General features: G+C 41.6%; 1 protein-coding gene across 1 annotated transcript in view; it reads left to right on the top strand.

Annotated features, from left to right (window-relative positions):
• The window catches only part of LOC139459665 (FK506-binding protein 15-like), a 74585-nt gene extending 59915 nt beyond the window's left edge, over positions 1-14670 (top strand). Inside the window, exons 29-34 of the mRNA XM_071241283.1 lie at positions 565-801; positions 2057-4951; positions 7822-7866; positions 10307-10790; positions 12949-13081; positions 14374-14670. Of these exons, the coding sequence (XP_071097384.1) occupies positions 565-801; positions 2057-4951; positions 7822-7866; positions 10307-10790; positions 12949-13081; positions 14374-14451 (3872 nt within the window). The 3' untranslated portion in view covers positions 14452-14670. The remainder of the gene's footprint in view (positions 1-564; positions 802-2056; positions 4952-7821; positions 7867-10306; positions 10791-12948; positions 13082-14373) is intronic.
• Positions 14671-17490: the final 2820 nt, after the last annotated feature.

Genomic DNA, 17490 nt, shown 5'->3' with positions numbered 1-17490 from the left:
TTTGTTGGTTTTGTAGACTGAGTTCAAGGCAGGTCATGTAACTATAACATGTGGTGTTCACTCGCATTTAGGTGGAGGAGTCGGTGCTTCTGGGATTGCGTTGTGTAGCCTTGAATGGAAAAATTGATTACATCCTTTAATTTTACTTTTGGAGTCAAAACAATCAAGTGATTTCTCCCACTTAAAACATGTTATGACTGATTTTTAATTTCTCTATAATTTTGGCATCATGACCTCTAGTCACATCAGTTTTACTTGTTAAAATGTACATTCAGAATGGCCTGTTAAATCCTGGCTCAGAACCAACTGCAACAGCAACAGTTTGAGTGGGGATATGATATATGGATGAACAACGTCTTACTACAATTAGGAGCTTCATTATTCTTTATTTTAATTAGGAGCGACGTTCTAACCTACACTGAAACACTCCTCCGAATTGTAATATAGAAGCTGTTAATCCATATATCTTACTTAGTACTCCAGTTTCTAAATGCTTCTGAAAGAAGTAAAACAAAAGTTTGACCTCATCATGATGGCTTAGGAGACTCTGTTGCTGTGTTACAGAACCTGTGCCAGAACCTGTGCCAGAGCCTGTGCCAGAGCCTGTGATAGAGCCAGTGATAGAGCCAGTGCCAGAACCAGTGGTAGAATCTGTGGTAGAATCTGTGACAGAACCAGTGACGGAACCAGTGACAGAACCAGTGACGGAACCAGTGACAGAACCAGCGACAGAATCATCAGTGGAGACTGAGACTGAGCAGACGGATGCAGCCACTGCCCCAAGTGAACCAGCAGACCCAGGTAAGTCAGTCAGCCATTGCCCTATGTCTCATGTCTGCTGCCATGTCCTGGTTGCGCTGCACAAGCTACGCTACACAATTCTTCCTATATATAATGCATCACTGTACAAAATCAATGAGTTACTCAGTCGGGCACTTAACAATCAACTTGCCTTGGTATCAATAACTGACAAACTATGTCTCAGCTTGTGGTTATCCCTGCGAGAGCTATCTTAGTGTAGCATACATGTCTTATATTATTTACCGCTCCATTTGTGTTGTCAATCTTGTCCGCCATCAAATACGGGGTACAACTTTTCGAACTAAGAATAACATATTGAATCAGCATGTAAAGTAACCCTGACCTGTTGCTTGTGTAGCGTAGTTTGCACTGTGCAGCTGGCACATGGTACGTGTCGACCCCTGTCTGTGTTGTCCAGAACCTGCCTGCTGTACTGTCCTGTATAGATCCCTCTCCCACAGAAGCATACACACCGCACACAGTCATATTATTCACACTGGATAACTAATGGATTTAGGTGACATGGTAAATGATGAACCTGGCCCATTCCTCAAAGTGATCTTAGCGCTAAGATGATCGTTACTCCCATTCTTTGACATAGATGGGACAGTCGTAATGCTAAAATCGTTTATGGAGTGGCCCATTTTGCTCAGAAATGGAGGGTCAGGTTGTTTTTGTTTTTCAGGGGTCAATACCCCAGCTCCAGAATCACTACTAGTTTTGAAGGTAATGAGTACTGTCTTCAAGGTATTGAGGGTCCTGCTCCTCAAAACACCCAACAACATGATCAAGGGCATTCCAAATGGCCCATGGCATATATATAATATCTTCATGTGCTTAGCGCAAACACATAATTGTAACATAATGAATAAGGATTGCAGATGGCATCTCCAGCTTATGAAGGAAGAACTACTCATTTTTCTTAGCACCCAGATATATTTATCATGGGGCTAAACTATAAAAGAAACCAAATATCTACTTACTAGAAGGGTAGTTTAACATGGGTCAGTGATCCTGTTTACTTTTGCATTTCATATTGCTCAGAAGATATATTCCTGTGAGACCCGAGGGTATTATCGATCAGAAAGTTAATGGCCCGAAATTCCACCTGGAAAGATGTTTTGTTCCATTATGAGAAATGGAGTGTAACTTTCAGATTCTGATGTTTTGTATTATTTCATAAAGTATTATCTACTGGTTTTGTTTTTGCATGTAATATTTTTGTCTTTTGCTCATTGTCTCTTTGCTCACCTAGTGGAATCAATAATGAAGAGTTCATCGGGGAAGCCTTTGAGCACTCAGCCCAAAATGTCAAAAACCACACAAAAGCCAACAGGAGACAAGGGAAATCCTTATCATAAAGAACAACTGGACAAAGCTGCAACCATTGAGCCAGTGATGGCTAGTTCAACCAACCAAGCTTTGAGTGCCCAGCCCAAGATGTCAAAAACCACAAACCAACCAACTGGTGACAAGGGCAATCCTTATCATAAAGAACAACTGGACAAAGCTCGCACCATCGAACCAGTGATGGCTAGTTCAACCAACCAAGCTTTGAGTGCCCAGCCCAAGATGTCAAAAACCACAAACCAACCAACTGGTGACAAGGGCAATCCTTATCATAAAGAACAACTGGACAAAGCTCGCACCATTGAACCAGTGATGGCTAGTTCAACCAACCAAGCTTTGAGTGCCCAGCCCAAGATGTCAAAAACCACAAACCAACCAACTGGTGACAAGGGCAATCCTTATCATAAAGAACAACTGGACAAAGCTGCAACCATTGAACCAGTGATGGCTAGTACAACCAACCAAGCTTTGAGTGCCCAGCCCAAGATGTCAAAAACCACAAACCAACCAACTGGTGACAAGGGCAATCCTTATCATAAAGAACAACTGGACAAAGCTCGCACCATTGAACCAGTGATGGCTAGTTCAACCAACCAAGCTTTGAGTGCCCAGCCCAAGATGTCAAAAACCACAAACCAACCAACTGGTGACAAGGGCAATCCTTATCATAAAGAACAACTGGACAAAGCTCGCACCATTGAACCAGTGATGGCTAGTTCAACCAACCAAGCTTTGAGTGCCCAGCCCAAGATGTCAAAAACCACAAACCAACCAACTGGTGACAAGGGCAATCCTTATCATAAAGAACAACTGGACAAAGCTCGCACCATCGAACCAGTGATGGCTAGTTCAACCAACCAAGCTTTGAGTGCCCAGCCCAAGATGTCAAAAACCACAAACCAACCAACTGGTGACAAGGGCAATCCTTATCATAAAGAACAACTGGACAAAGCTGCAACCATTGAGCCAGTGATGGCTAGTTCAACCAACCAAGCTTTGAGTGCCCAGCCCAAGATGTCAAAAACCACAAACCAACCAACTGGTGACAAGGGCAATCCTTATCATAAAGAACAACTGGACAAAGCTCGCACCATCGAACCAGTGATGGCTAGTTCAACCAACCAAGCTTTGAGTGCCCAGCCCAAGATGTCAAAAACCACAAACCAACCAACTGGTGACAAGGGCAATCCTTATCATAAAGAACAACTGGACAAAGCTCGCACCATTGAACCAGTGATGGCTAGTTCAACCAACCAAGCTTTGAGTGCCCAGCCCAAGATGTCAAAAACCACAAACCAACCAACTGGTGACAAGGGCAATCCTTATCATAAAGAACAACTGGACAAAGCTCGCACCATCGAACCAGTGATGGCTAGTTCAACCAACCAAGCTTTGAGTGCCCAGCCCAAGATGTCAAAAACCACAAACCAACCAACTGGTGACAAGGGCAATCCTTATCATAAAGAACAACTGGACAAAGCTGCAACCATTGAGCCAGTGATGGCTAGTTCAACCAACCAAGCTTTGAGTGCCCAGCCCAAGATGTCAAAAACCACAAACCAACCAACCCGTTCTCAGAATTCAGGTGTCATTGAACCTGTGATGACAACCTCAGTTAGCCAGGCCCTTGGAGACAAAGGGAACCCTTATCACAAGAAACAGCTGGACAAGTCAGAAGAACCTAAGATGACCAAATCTGCTGGTAGCTCAACAAATCAGGCTCCTCCAAAAGGAAAGACTGACATCATTGAACCTGTGATGTCAACCTCAGTTAGCCAGGCCCTTGGAGACAAAGGGAACCCTTATCACAAGAAACAGCTGGACAAGTCAGAAGAACCTAAGATGACCAAATCTGCTGGTAGCTCAACAAATCAGGCTCCCTCAAAAGGAAAGACAGACATCATTGAACCTGTGATGTCAACCTCAGTTAGCCAGGCCCTTGGAGACAAAGGGAACCCTTATCACAAGAAACAGCTGGACAAGTCAGAAGAACCTAAGATGACCAAATCTGCTGGTAGCTCAACAAATCAGGCTCCTCCAAAAGGAAAGACTGACATCATTGAACCTGTGATGTCAACCTCAGTTAGCCAGGCCCTTGGAGACAAAGGGAACCCTTATCACAAGAAACAGCTGGACAAGTCAGAAGAACCTAAGATGACCAAATCTGCTGGCAGCTCAACAAATCAGGCTCCCTCAAAAGGAAAGACAGACATCATTGAACCTGTGATGTCAACCTCAGTTAGCCAGGCCCTTGGAGACAAAGGGAACCCTTATCACAAGAAACAGCTGGACAAGTCAGAAGAACCTAAGATGACCAAATCTGCTGGTAGCTCAACAAATCAGGCTCCTCCAAAAGGAAAGACTGACATCATTGAACCTGTGATGTCCACCTCAGTTAGCCAGGCCCTTGGAGACAAAGGGAACCCTTATCACAAGAAACAGCTGGACAAGTCAGAAGAACCTAAGATGACCAAGTCTGCTGGCAGCTCAACAAATCAGGCTCCACCCAAAGCAAAGACAGACATCATTGAACCTGTGATGTCAACCTCAGTTAGCCAGGCCCTTGGAGACAAAGGGAACCCTCATTACAAGGCAAAGCTTGATACATCTAGCAGCAAGAAATCCAGAAGTAAAAAATCCAAAAGCAAAAAGACCACCGCCTTAGCCCCAGCCACTCAGAACCCGTTGATGGCTCAGCCTGATACCATTGAACCAGTGATGGCAAGCTCAACAAGACAAGCTCTTGGAGATAAGGGCAATCCATACCACAAGACAAATCTGGACAAACAATCGAGGAAGGGTGAGAAACTAGTCTGGCTTCAGTGGTACCTCTTCTCTGCTGTTCTCATTATTGGCCGAGTATAGCCATGGGCCATGTAGCCTCTAGGAATACTCTCAGCTTTTGGCATTGCTTGGTTCAGGTTACTTACCTCTGTCCTTTTCTTCACAGCATCATCAGGGATTGAGAATTTTCAGGCTGTGGAAGTTATTCCTTGTATGGCTTATACCTCACTTTAAACCCTATTTAACCTACTGAGCACCTTCTTGAAGTAGCCACCTCATTCTTATCATGTTACCATGACAACACCTGGATGTAGTTGCACCCATAGCTTTATCGGTGTTTTGGCCAATACACCTATAGTTTTGTTGGGGGACCTCCAAGGCACAGTAGTTCATTATCTTTGTCCAGTGGCAACATGTTGATGTTACTCACAAAGTAACCCTGTTCCTATTCCCTGTCGTATGATTATTTCTTAGCACCTACCTTGAGGCAGGATTATAACCATAGGACGTATGTTTTCTACCCAATACTTTTGAGATATCAGAAGAATGGATTCCAGGGGTAGAGTGGGCTTTCATTTTACTTTCCTTGGATGATTTTATGGCAGAATATTTCTGCAGTACCTCATGCTTGTGCTGAGGTGATTCCTTCATTACATAAAGTTAGTCCAAGGGTGAGTCCAAGGCACATTGAGTCTTCATTACTTAAAGGTAGTCCAAGGGTGAGTCCATGGCACATTGGGCCTTCATTACATGAAGGTAGTCCAAGGATGAGTCCAATGCACATTGGGCCTTCATTACATAAAGTTAGTCCAAGGATGAGTCCAAGGCACATTGGGCCTTCATTACATGAAGGTAGTCCAAGGGTGAGTCCAAGGCACATTGGTCCTTCATTACATGAAGGTAGTCCAAGGGTGAGTCCAAGGCACATTGGTCCTTCATTAATACAAGATAGTCCAAGAGGTTAGTCCAAGGCACATTGGGCCTTCATTACTTAAAGGTAGTCCAAGGGTGAGTCCAAGGCACATTGGGCCTTCATTACATAAAGGTAGTCCAAGAGTGAGTCCAAGGCACATTGGTCCTTCATTACATAAAGGTAGTGCAAGAGGTGAGTCCAAGGCACATTGGGCCTTCATTACTTAAAGGTAGTCCAAGGGTGAGTCCAAGGCACATTGGGCCTTCATTACATGAAGGTAGTTCAAGAGTGAGTCCAAGGCACATTGGGCCTTCATTACTTAAAGGTAGTCCAAGGGTGAGTCCAAGGCACATTGGGCCTTCATTACTTAAAGTTAGTCCAAGGGTGAGTCCAAGGCACATTGGGCCTTCATTACATAAAGGTAGTCCAAGGGTGAGTCCAAGGCACATTGGGCCTTCATAACCTCAAGTTAGTCAAGTGTTACAACATGTTCTGTTGGTTTTTGAAATGCAATGAATCTGTACATATGGTTTCTTCAGGTCGATGTGTTTATTGGTTTGAAGGATTATACAGTGATCTAACTGTTTCATGGAGTAGACAATGAATATTTGTAAGAATTTCTCACAATAATCAGATAAATTTCTGCCCCTCCCCAAATGAAATGAAGTATATTCCAAACAATTGTGTAAAGTATTTCATGTGATAAGAAAGAAAAAATTGACCTTTTTGTTGATATGATCATTAATCCATTCTACATTGATAATACTTAGGGCATTTATGGTGACTATCACATTATCAGATTAAGTATATTATTATTTGTAGAAATTTCATTACTATGAAAAAAAGGTATGCAACAAACCAATGAATATTGCTTTGCAAACACCTACATGATAAGTCTTGAACACACTGGTGACATATAAGCAAAACCCTGTTAGCCTGGACACCCTGTATAAGGGATAATTACTATTTGGGACATCACATGTATACATGCATAATTCCATAATTAATAATTATCCATCTGAAATCTGGATGATTTCACAAGGATCTGTTCTGGGATACAGTCCTGATTATCAGGATTCCACTGTACAAAGATGGTAACTGTCTTCTGTCTCAAATAACCGCTCCTCATCCCACCTTTGTGGTCCAGTCGATAGAGCATCACCACCCCACCTCCGCATCCATGCTTTGTTGCTTCTTGTAATCAACCTATTCTCTGTCCTCTGTTTTATATATTGGTGGTGTTGGTTATTATTCATCCTTGGAGATTCACACTTAGCTGCTAGAGTTTATATCACTGGAATCAAGACTTTGTCTTTTAAATTACATACTTTAGGCATAAGCTGACCCAAATTCCACAAATGTCGAATTGATTTTATTTTTCGTTTCATTTCAACAACTGACCTTATGGTGTTGTGAAAAACACCCGAACAAAAGAGCCAAGTTTGCTCTATGTGGAAAGTCACCCAAAAATATGTTTGAGTTACTAACTCATAGAATCCATCAAGATCATTAGCTGTTTCACATAGTTGACGTAGTTTCCAATTTTAAACATGCTAGATGTAAATGTAATGTTATTGCACTGTTTTAATAATTATGAAATGCGATTATGACATTTCTAAATACAACATGTTTTTGTCTTATGTTTTATAACATATGATGAATATGTATATATATATACCACATTTCACAATGTTTGAGCCTTATTTCAAAGCCTGACACCTCTGCAGTATTCACATATGTATCTTGTAACCATTAACCATCCAAACAATAACCAATTTCTAATATTTCACTGAAGATGTGTTTTTGAGTACCAGGTATATTTATGTGTTTATGGTCTTTGATAAATTATGCAATCAGGTAATACAAACATTGCTACTTATGTATCAATTTTATTTTTTTGTAATTTGTCAACCTCTTTGTTTCCTATGTTGCTGTGTTAGAGTGGCTTGTATGTGAATGTGTCTCTATTACAGATACACCTGATGCTGTCAAGCCAGCAGCTACACAGGCAGACAAAGGTTTGTTTGTTTGTTTGTTTGTTTGTTTGTTTGTTTAATGCGGCATTCAGCAATATTCAAGCTATATGACTATCTGGACCAGACATTCAAGTGATTGACACTATGAGCATCGATCCATGCAATTGGGATACGATGACACATGAACCAAGTCAGCGAACCACCCGATCACGTTAGTCGCCTCTTGCGTTAAGCATAGCTGCCTTTTACGGCAAGCATGGGTTGCTGAAGACCTATTCTTACCTGGATCTTCAGGGATCAGGGATCACAATGGGGTGGTGGTGGTACATGATGGGGCTGTAGTTGGAGTATGGTGGACATGTGGTGGACTTATGGTGGGGATAGACATGTGGACATGTGGTGGACACATGGTGGACAGGTGGTGGACTCATGGTGGGGATAGACATGTGGACATGTGGTGGACACATGGTGGACAGGTAGTGGACACATGGTGGGGATAGACATGTGGACATGTGGTGGACACATGGTGGACAGGTGGTGGACTTATGGTGGGGATAGACATGTGGACATGTGTTGGACACATGGTGGGGATAGACATGTGGACACATGGTGGGGATAGACATGTGGACATGTGGTGGACACATGATGGACACATGGTGGGGATAGACATGTGGACTTGTGGTGGACACATGGTGGGGATAGACATGTGGTGGACACATGGTGGACACATGGTGGGGATAGACATGTGGACTTGTGGTGGACACATGGTGGGGATAGACATGTGGACTTGTGGTGGACACATGGTGGGGATAGACATGTGGACATGTGGTGGACACATGATGGACACATGGTGGGGATAGACATGTGGACTTGTGGTGGACACATGGTGGGGATAGACATGTGGTGGACACATGGTGGACACATGGTGGGGATAGACATGTGGACTTGTGGTGGACACATGGTGGGGATAGACATGTGGACATGTGGTGGACACATGGTGGACACATGGTGGGGATAGACATGTGGACTTGTGCTGGCATATAGTGGGGGCGCAGAGAGGGAACCAGGTATTGTAAGCGAGTGAGTGAATGTTTGTTTACACCACTGTCAACAATATGTCAGCCAAATCACAGCAACTGTTTCATTCTAAACCTCTCCTGCTTCTCATTGCTGACTTTGATGTCTTCAAATTTAAATATTTAGTGTCAAATTGACCATCAGTAGTGTCAGGTTTGTTAAAGCAGGATTATCAGTAATCAACCTTTACCATTGCATGGGGGGAGATTAAGCTATTCAAGTCATCAAAACAAGACCAATGCTTATAAGCAATCCTTTCTTAAAATTATTATTAAATTATAAGGCCAAGATTATGTTGGGTGGCTGAGTTGCCACAATTAGCTGTGCAGAGTTGCCTCCCCAGAGTCGAATCCCGGTTCGCCCCGATTATGTGTTTGTCAGCACCATATCCGTGCTCGTGGGTTTCACCAAAGTAGTAAACGTCTGAGACCTGCATAACTCCCACATTAGGCTGACACCCCATGATATATCTGAAATACTGTTCAAAGCTCACTCACTCACTCACTCACTCACTCACTCAAGATGATGTTGATTTTCTGTCAGTATGTAGGTTGTCCTTTACCATGAGTTTGAAAATCTCACCAAAATGATGAAAAAGCTGTTTTATTTAATATTTGTGTGCATTTACTTCCTACTTTTGTTTTATTTGACTTGTAGTATATCACCTACTTTTAACAATTTGTAATGTTTGTGCAGATCGACTACTATTTATTAGACTGTCTCTGTTTGTCGCTGTGTTTCCCATCTCCTGTCTGCGCTAAATTTTAGTTCTGTCGTGAAATAATAAAAAGTTTTCTTTAACTCAAATTCTGCTGCTGTGGAAATTTATGCCCCGATGTGATAGAAAAAATTAATCTTAACCATTGGACACTATAAAACCCAGGTCAGCTTGATCTTTCTTCGGCCAGGTTGTTTCCGAAGCAAGGTACTAAATTTTCTAAATTTGAAAATGTCATAAAATAAGTTACACTGTTAGTGGAAAGCACTGTTCTCTTGCGGGTTGAGGTTGGAGATGAGAAGGGGGCACGGGTGGCCCAGTCGTCTTAGGCGCCGCGATTCGCTGTGCAGAGTTGCGTCCCTTGGGCACGCCAGAAACCTATGATTGTGGGTTAGTATCCGGGTTCGTCCCGATTATGATTCTAGGTTTGTCAGCACCATACCCGTGCTCGTGGGTTTCACCGAAGTGGTAAATTGTCTGACACCTGCATCACTTCGGGCTTTCCTTCCACATTAAGCTGACACACTGTGATATAACTGGAATACTGTTAAAAAGCGGTGTAAAACCCAACTCACTCACTCACTCACTCACTCACTGGAGATGAGAAACACAAACAGATATAGATGGCCTTAGACTAAACTCAAACTGTCATTTACAAACTGATCCATGTTTTGTCCTATTTTGTAGGTGCTAAAGAGGATGAAGAGAAGGATGGAAAACCAGAAACTGCTCAATCAGGATCCAGCCAATCAGAGGCGAGCAAGGCATCACCAGATACACCTAGCAGCCAATCAGAAGACATTAAATCACCATCTGACATTTCTTCCACCAGTCAGTCAGATGATAGTTTGAAAGTATCACCCAGTCAATCAGCTGACAGTTTAAAAAGAGATTCCATATCGCCAGAACAACCTCTTCCAGATATCTTGTCCAGCTCAAAGCCAGACAAGGATGATGTGAACAAGAACATACCAGACCACAGTACCAAGCCATCAGATGTTGTGAATTCAAAAAAGGACCAGTCAGATTCAAGCAAACCACAAACTGTCTCTGGATCGTCGTCAGGGAAACAGTCGCGATCAGGTTCCACCATATCCCAGACAGAAGGTCTGCCTACACTGGCCTTAAGAGAACCGCCACCGTTCTTCGATGATGAGGAAGATGGGGACAGGTGAGAATTTCTAGACTGACTTCAACAGGCGAGTAACTTCAAATTGACACTAGTCCTGTAGTCCTTGCGAAACTGCCAAATAGTTCCGGTATCATAAGGACAAGGAGAAATTTGCCATTTTTAAGAGTTTTTGTATATGTTATCATTATGAGGACAAGTGGACTAAAAATGTTTGTTTCTTCCAATGAACTTTGGGGTACCTGCAGGGCTTCCATGTCAGAATAGGTCCCCCAGTCCCCTAGAAGTCCCCCAGTACCTCAAGCTCGTAGTAAGAGCCTGGCAACCTATGCCTGTCGGACAGGGCAACTTAAGGCTACACTTTTTTAATTTTATGTTTCACGGATTTATTCCAGCTTTGTCACACAAGCTTGGTCAAAATATAAATATAAAAATTATATATTATTTATATGAATATCATTCTGCCATGGAGTTAAAACTGCAGCCAGCTTCTTGAATCACTGATAGTGATGTAGATATTCATTGTATAGGAGGGTCTATAATACTTGCAGGAGATAGAATAAAAATAAATACTTCTATGTTTAATTTATTTCTTGGACCGAGATATTTGATGCACTAATATACTGAAAATAATGACCCCCACCCCTAATGCTTGTCATATATTTGAATGACCCTCCCCATGTCCTTCAACATTTTTTTCATGACCCTCCCTGAAAAGACAAAATGCAAAAGCATTTTTTTTTTATAATGTCCCTTTTTTCGTGACCCTCCCAAAATATGTGTATTATTATTTATGACCGTCCCCTAGAGACTGTCATATTGTTTGGTGTGCCCTGACTCCCTCTGACCCACCCACCCTAACAATATATGACCCTCCCCCGACTCCCTCTGACCCACCCACCCTAACAATATATGACCGTCCCCTGACTCCCTCTGACCCACCCACCCTAACAATATATGACCGTCCCCTGACTCCCTCTGACCCACCCACCCTAACAATATATGACCGTCCCCTGACTCCCGCTGACCCACCCACCCTAACAATATATGACCGTCCCCTGACTCCCTCTGACCCACCCACCCTAACAATATATGACCGTCCCCTGACTCCCTCTGACCCACCCACCCTAACAATATATGACCGTCCCCTGGCTCCCTCTGACCCACCCACCCTAACAATATATGACCGTCCCCCGACTCCCTCTGACCCACCCACCCTAACAATATATGACCGTCCCCTGACTCCCTCTGACCCACCCACCTTAACAATATATGACCGTCCCCCGACTCCCTCTGACCCACCCACCCTAACAATATATGACCGTCCCCTGACTCCCTCTGACCCACCCACCTTAACAATATATGACCGTCCCCTGACTCCCTCTGACCCACCCACCTTAACAATATATGACCGTCCCCTGACTCCCTCTGACCCACCCACCCTAACAATATATGACCGTCCCCCAACTCCCTCTGACCCACCCACCCTAACAATATATGACCGTCCCCCGACTCCCTCTGACCCACCCACCCTAACAATATATGACCGTCCCCTGACTCCCTCTGACCCACCCACCCTAACAATATATGACCGTCCCCTGAGTGCCTTGTGGCTCCTTATCACTGATATGAAGAGTTGTGTCCCTTTGTCAAACAAGGGTATCCACATTCACTGACAACTGTATTAGACTATCGGTTTCCATTAACATTTGCTTGTCATAAAGGCAACTCCTTGGGCCGATGGGGCGGTCACGTAGCCTAGTGGTTAAAGCGTTCGCTCGTCACGCTGAAGACCCAGGTTCGGTTCCCGACATGGGTACAATGTGTGAAGCCCCTTTCTGATGGCCCCTGCCGTGATATTGCTGGAATATTGCTTAAAGTGTCAATACTTACTCACTCACAATGGTAAGGCTTGGAGACTAGTTGATTGCACATATCATCCTATCCCAAATGTGTAGATTGATGCTGATCATCAGACTCGGAGACTCTATTGGCAGCCTGTCATCGTATCCCAATGGTGTGGATCAATCGTCATCATGTTCATCACCGGATTGTCTGGTCCAGACTCAATTACTTACAGACGGCCGTCATATTGCTTGGATATTGCTGAGTGCAGTGTTAAACAAACACATATGCACATGCATGCACATATTCACTTAAAGCAAGATCGCTGATGTCTTTAAATGAATGTTATTTGCAGCCCTCTGTTCGGGAATGACAGCACTGTGTCTGACACCCTGGGGTCCAACTTGAACACCCCTGCCAAGGAGAAGACAAAGGATCAGAAGAAATCCAACAAGATGCCAACTAAAGATGAGCTGGCAGGAGATGAGGTAAGCACCAGTTAAACAGAGCTGTTTGTTCTTGGAGCTAAAATATGCTCCATTTCATTCTGTTTGCCCCCGCCCCGTGAAGATCCGGAGTAGAATAGGTCATCAGCAACACATGCTTGCTGTAAAAGGCGACTATGCTTGTCGTAAGAAGTGACTAATGGGATTGGGTGGTCAATTTTGTGGATCGATGTTCATGATGTCAATCACTGGATTGTCTGGTCCAGACTTGATTATTTATTATTTATTGCCATCATATAGCTGGAATATTGGTGAGTGCAGCGCTAAACAACAAACCAACGAACCAACTGTTTGCCCCAAGTAATGAAATAAGAGCCGAGTGACTGTCAATACGAATTCATGAGGGGGAGATAGTCCATTATTACCCAGAAGGGTAGAATGATTGTGTGTCATAACATCCCAATATTTGCATGCCTACTTTTTAGCGATTCTCCGTGATGATTGGTCAGTTGAAGTTATATGATATCACAGTAGTTCATTGTTGAGAAATATACAATATGATGTCATCCATTGTTGATGACGTGAAAATTGATAACAGTAAAGTATGTTGATAACGAACACGCTTATAACGAACTGGCGGATATAATGGACTGTTTTTTCTAGTCCCAGCCATTTGCTGTATATATGCTCTTTTATGCTTATAACGAACTAAGGTTACAACAAACTAAAATTAGTGGTCCCTTTGAGTTTGTTAAAACCGTAGATTACTTTACTACATCTGAACGACAGGCTGCTTTCAGTGAAGTTTCTCTGTAGGGTACAATCCATTAGTTTTTTCTTCATTTATTTCTCGTAAAATGTAAATAAGTAATATATAGAATATGCTACTTGAATTATGGAATTATTGCACAGAATTATTACTTGAAGTTATGGATCATCTATCCCTCATGAAAGAGCGCTGCAAGTCCCTCATCAAAGGCTCTGGATAAACACCATTCATTCAGTTGGGACAGATAATCCGAAACCCTCGACGCTTGCTGCTTATTCTCAAACATGATGAGATGTCAAGTTCTGAGAATGACATTGATTTGGGGTTAGAATCAGGGATGGAATTTCAACAAGAATGACTACTAGTCCTAGGAGTGATAACACATAGAAATATCCCCTAAAATGTTTGAATTTCTTCAACCTAGCGTAGGTTTAACAAAACTGATCTTGGCTAGCAGGACTAATTCTCATTTTTAGGCTAATTTCTGGCTAATTTCTTGCTAATCTTCTAATATGCTAATCAGGCTAATCAGGCTTGTATCTTTAAGACATTGTTTTTGTTACAGGACCTCAAGTCGGCGCCACCACCGCCGCTGTTTGGGGATGACGATGATGATGATGACCTGGATTGGCTCAGCGGCTGAACAACACACAACATCGTAATGACAACATACACTGATATTGTGTGTTGTCTTGGCAACACACACTGATGTGTATCGTCATGGCAACACACACTGATGTTGCGTATCATGACAACATACTATCATTCTTACAACACACACTGATGTGTATCGTCATGGCAACACACACTGATGTTGTGTATCGTCATGGCAACACACACCGATGTTGTGTCTCATGACAACGTTAACTGATGTCAAGTATCGTTATGACAACATATACCGATGTCAAGTATCGTTATGAAAACATACATTTATGTCAAGTATCGTTATGACAACACATACCGATGTCAAGTATCGTTATGACAACATACACTGATGTCAAGTATCGTTATGACAATATACATTGATGTCAAGTATCGTTATGACAACACACATTGATGTCAAGTATCATTATGACAACATACACTGATGTCAAGTATCGTTATGACAACACACATTGATGTCAAGTATCATTATGACAACATACACTGATGTCAAGTATCGTTATGACAACATACACTGATGGCAAGTATCGTTATGACAACATACATTGATGTCAAGTATCATTATGACAACATACACTGATGTCAAGTATCGTTATGACAACATACACTGATGTCAAGTATCGTTATGACAACATACACTGATGTCAAGTATCGTTATGACAACATACACTGATGTCAAGTATCGTTATGACAACATTCACTGATGTCAAGTATTGTTATGACAACATACATTGATGTCAAGTATCGTTATGACAACATACACTGATGTCAAGTATCGTTATGACAACATAATTGATGACATGTATCATTACAACAATAGACACTGAAGTTATGTATCGTCACAAGGATGCACACTAATATCATGTGTCATCATAACAACGCACACTGTTATGTATCGTCATGACAACTGACACCTATGACTTAAGATGGATCAGCAGGGACTACTTCAAATCAAAACTCCAGTGTGTCTGCATGAGTCATTGGTTGTAACTGGGATATGGGGGAGGTGCATGTGTGGAATATGTCATATACTTGCCTGTAAAATCAGTCATATACGAACCTCTGTTAGCACGAACAAAGACTAAATCCCTTTTCTAGGTAATAAATTATGTTTTAAAAAAAAATATTTCAATAAAAACGTAATGATTTGTTTTACTTTTGAAAAGTTTCAAGACTTTCAAGATGTATCTGACCATATTTTATAATAATGCATTATCTCAATGAAAATAAAAGGAAAGTAAATGAAAACAAAATGAAAATGAAATGATTTGTTTTCCATTTAAACAATTTTTAGACTTGTTATGGAAACAAGAAAATACATAAATCTGACCATATTTTATTATCATGTTCTAATAAGACTACATTTAGACATCACACTGTGAATCGGAGTAGTTAAAATATAGGGTAGGGCAGATAAAACTCGACCGGACACAATTCTTCTCTGTTGATTCCTTTGCATTTCTGGAATAACCACGTGGGTAACAGTCTTAAGTCAAACCCCCCTTTGTTCTGATGTTGCAGTATGTGTCTCTCACCTAGCAGGAGTGGAATAAAGAAATACTCTTTTCTAGTTTGACAATTTGGTCAAAAACAATTTTTTTTCTTATTTTGCAGATATTCTTGGATATTTCCAGATAAGGGGGCAAAATATTATTTTGAAAGTTGTCTGGATTCATTTGAGATCTTAAGAACAACTTATTTCCAATCAATAATATTTTTGTTTATTTTTGAAAAATGTGAAGAGTTTTCATCTCTAAAACAAGAAAATATCTCAGTCCGAATATATGTTCAATAATGGCCAATGTCTTTCACAATCGGCATTGATAGAAGAGACGACTGAAAGTTTTAGCTGTGAGTGTTGTGTTGGGGTATGGCTTATGTATGAACTTGGTGTGTTTGACCATCTTGAAATCAAAATGCCTTATTGTAGACATGTAGCATATTATTAGTATTAATCCTGTTGTAGGTGGTTGTATGAGTGTCGTTCACAGCATGGCCTTATGATGATGATGATGATGATGATGATGATCCAATGTTAGAGACCATGTACAATGATGTATCAGAGAGTATTAATTTTATTAATTAATTTTGTTTATGATTTTAGGAGAAGTTCTTTACACTTTCATTATGTGAACTTACTACTTAACATTCAATATTTTCAACAAAATGACAAACAAATCCATTGCAAACATATTACAATGTTCAAGCAATGAAATTTGCAAGGAAATTGATTAATAATATATGCAATTATATAAATATACATGTTATTAAATATAGCTTCTTGCTACCTCGTGGGAAATAACTGGAAAAATGCTTATGCCGCAGAAGCAATATTAAGAAACTAAGAAGTATCAAAGGATATCCGCATCTCGATACTTTGTGCCATTATGTTGATGCAGTGTCAGTGAGTATGGTTTTACACCGCGTTTAGCAATATTCCAGCAATATCACGGCGGGGGACACCAGAAATGGGCTTCACACATTGTACCCATGTCGGGAATCGAACCCGTGTCTTCGGCGTGACGAGCGAACGCTTTAACCACTAGGCTACCCGACCACCCCTTATGTTGATGCAATTCTGTGACTTAAAACTAAACATCTTTGCTCACATCTTCTAGACAAATCCTCCTAAGCAAAAGTCAGAACCAGTTTTAATCCCAAGTGGTCCAACTGGCAAGTTGAACATATGAAATGTTAGTCAATTAATTTTCTTAGCTGTAACAAATTTAAAGAAAATTATGTTATTTATGATACCTTTATTTAAATACTTGCGAAATTTTCTGATTTTGCTCTTGATGTTTTTGTAGTACAGGGTCCACCTGCCCATTGGGGTCATAGTATCAGGACGAAGTTAACTCTAGGACAATCTTAACTCTGATACTCTTACTAAGACTTACAATAGTTTCAGCGCTAAGATTGTTTTGTACAAGGAGGGGTGGTCGGGTAGCCTAGTCGTTAAACGCCTTGCTCATCATGCCGAAGACCCAGGTTAGATTCCCGACATGGGTACAATGTGTGA

This window comes from Haliotis cracherodii, unplaced genomic scaffold, assembly GCF_022045235.1.
Source record: "Haliotis cracherodii isolate W230 unplaced genomic scaffold, xgHalCrac1.p SCAF_13, whole genome shotgun sequence".
Taxonomy (NCBI): domain Eukaryota; kingdom Metazoa; phylum Mollusca; class Gastropoda; order Lepetellida; family Haliotidae; genus Haliotis; species Haliotis cracherodii.
The sequence above is the reverse complement of the archived record's forward strand: the minus strand, read 5'-3'. Positions and strand labels throughout refer to the sequence as shown.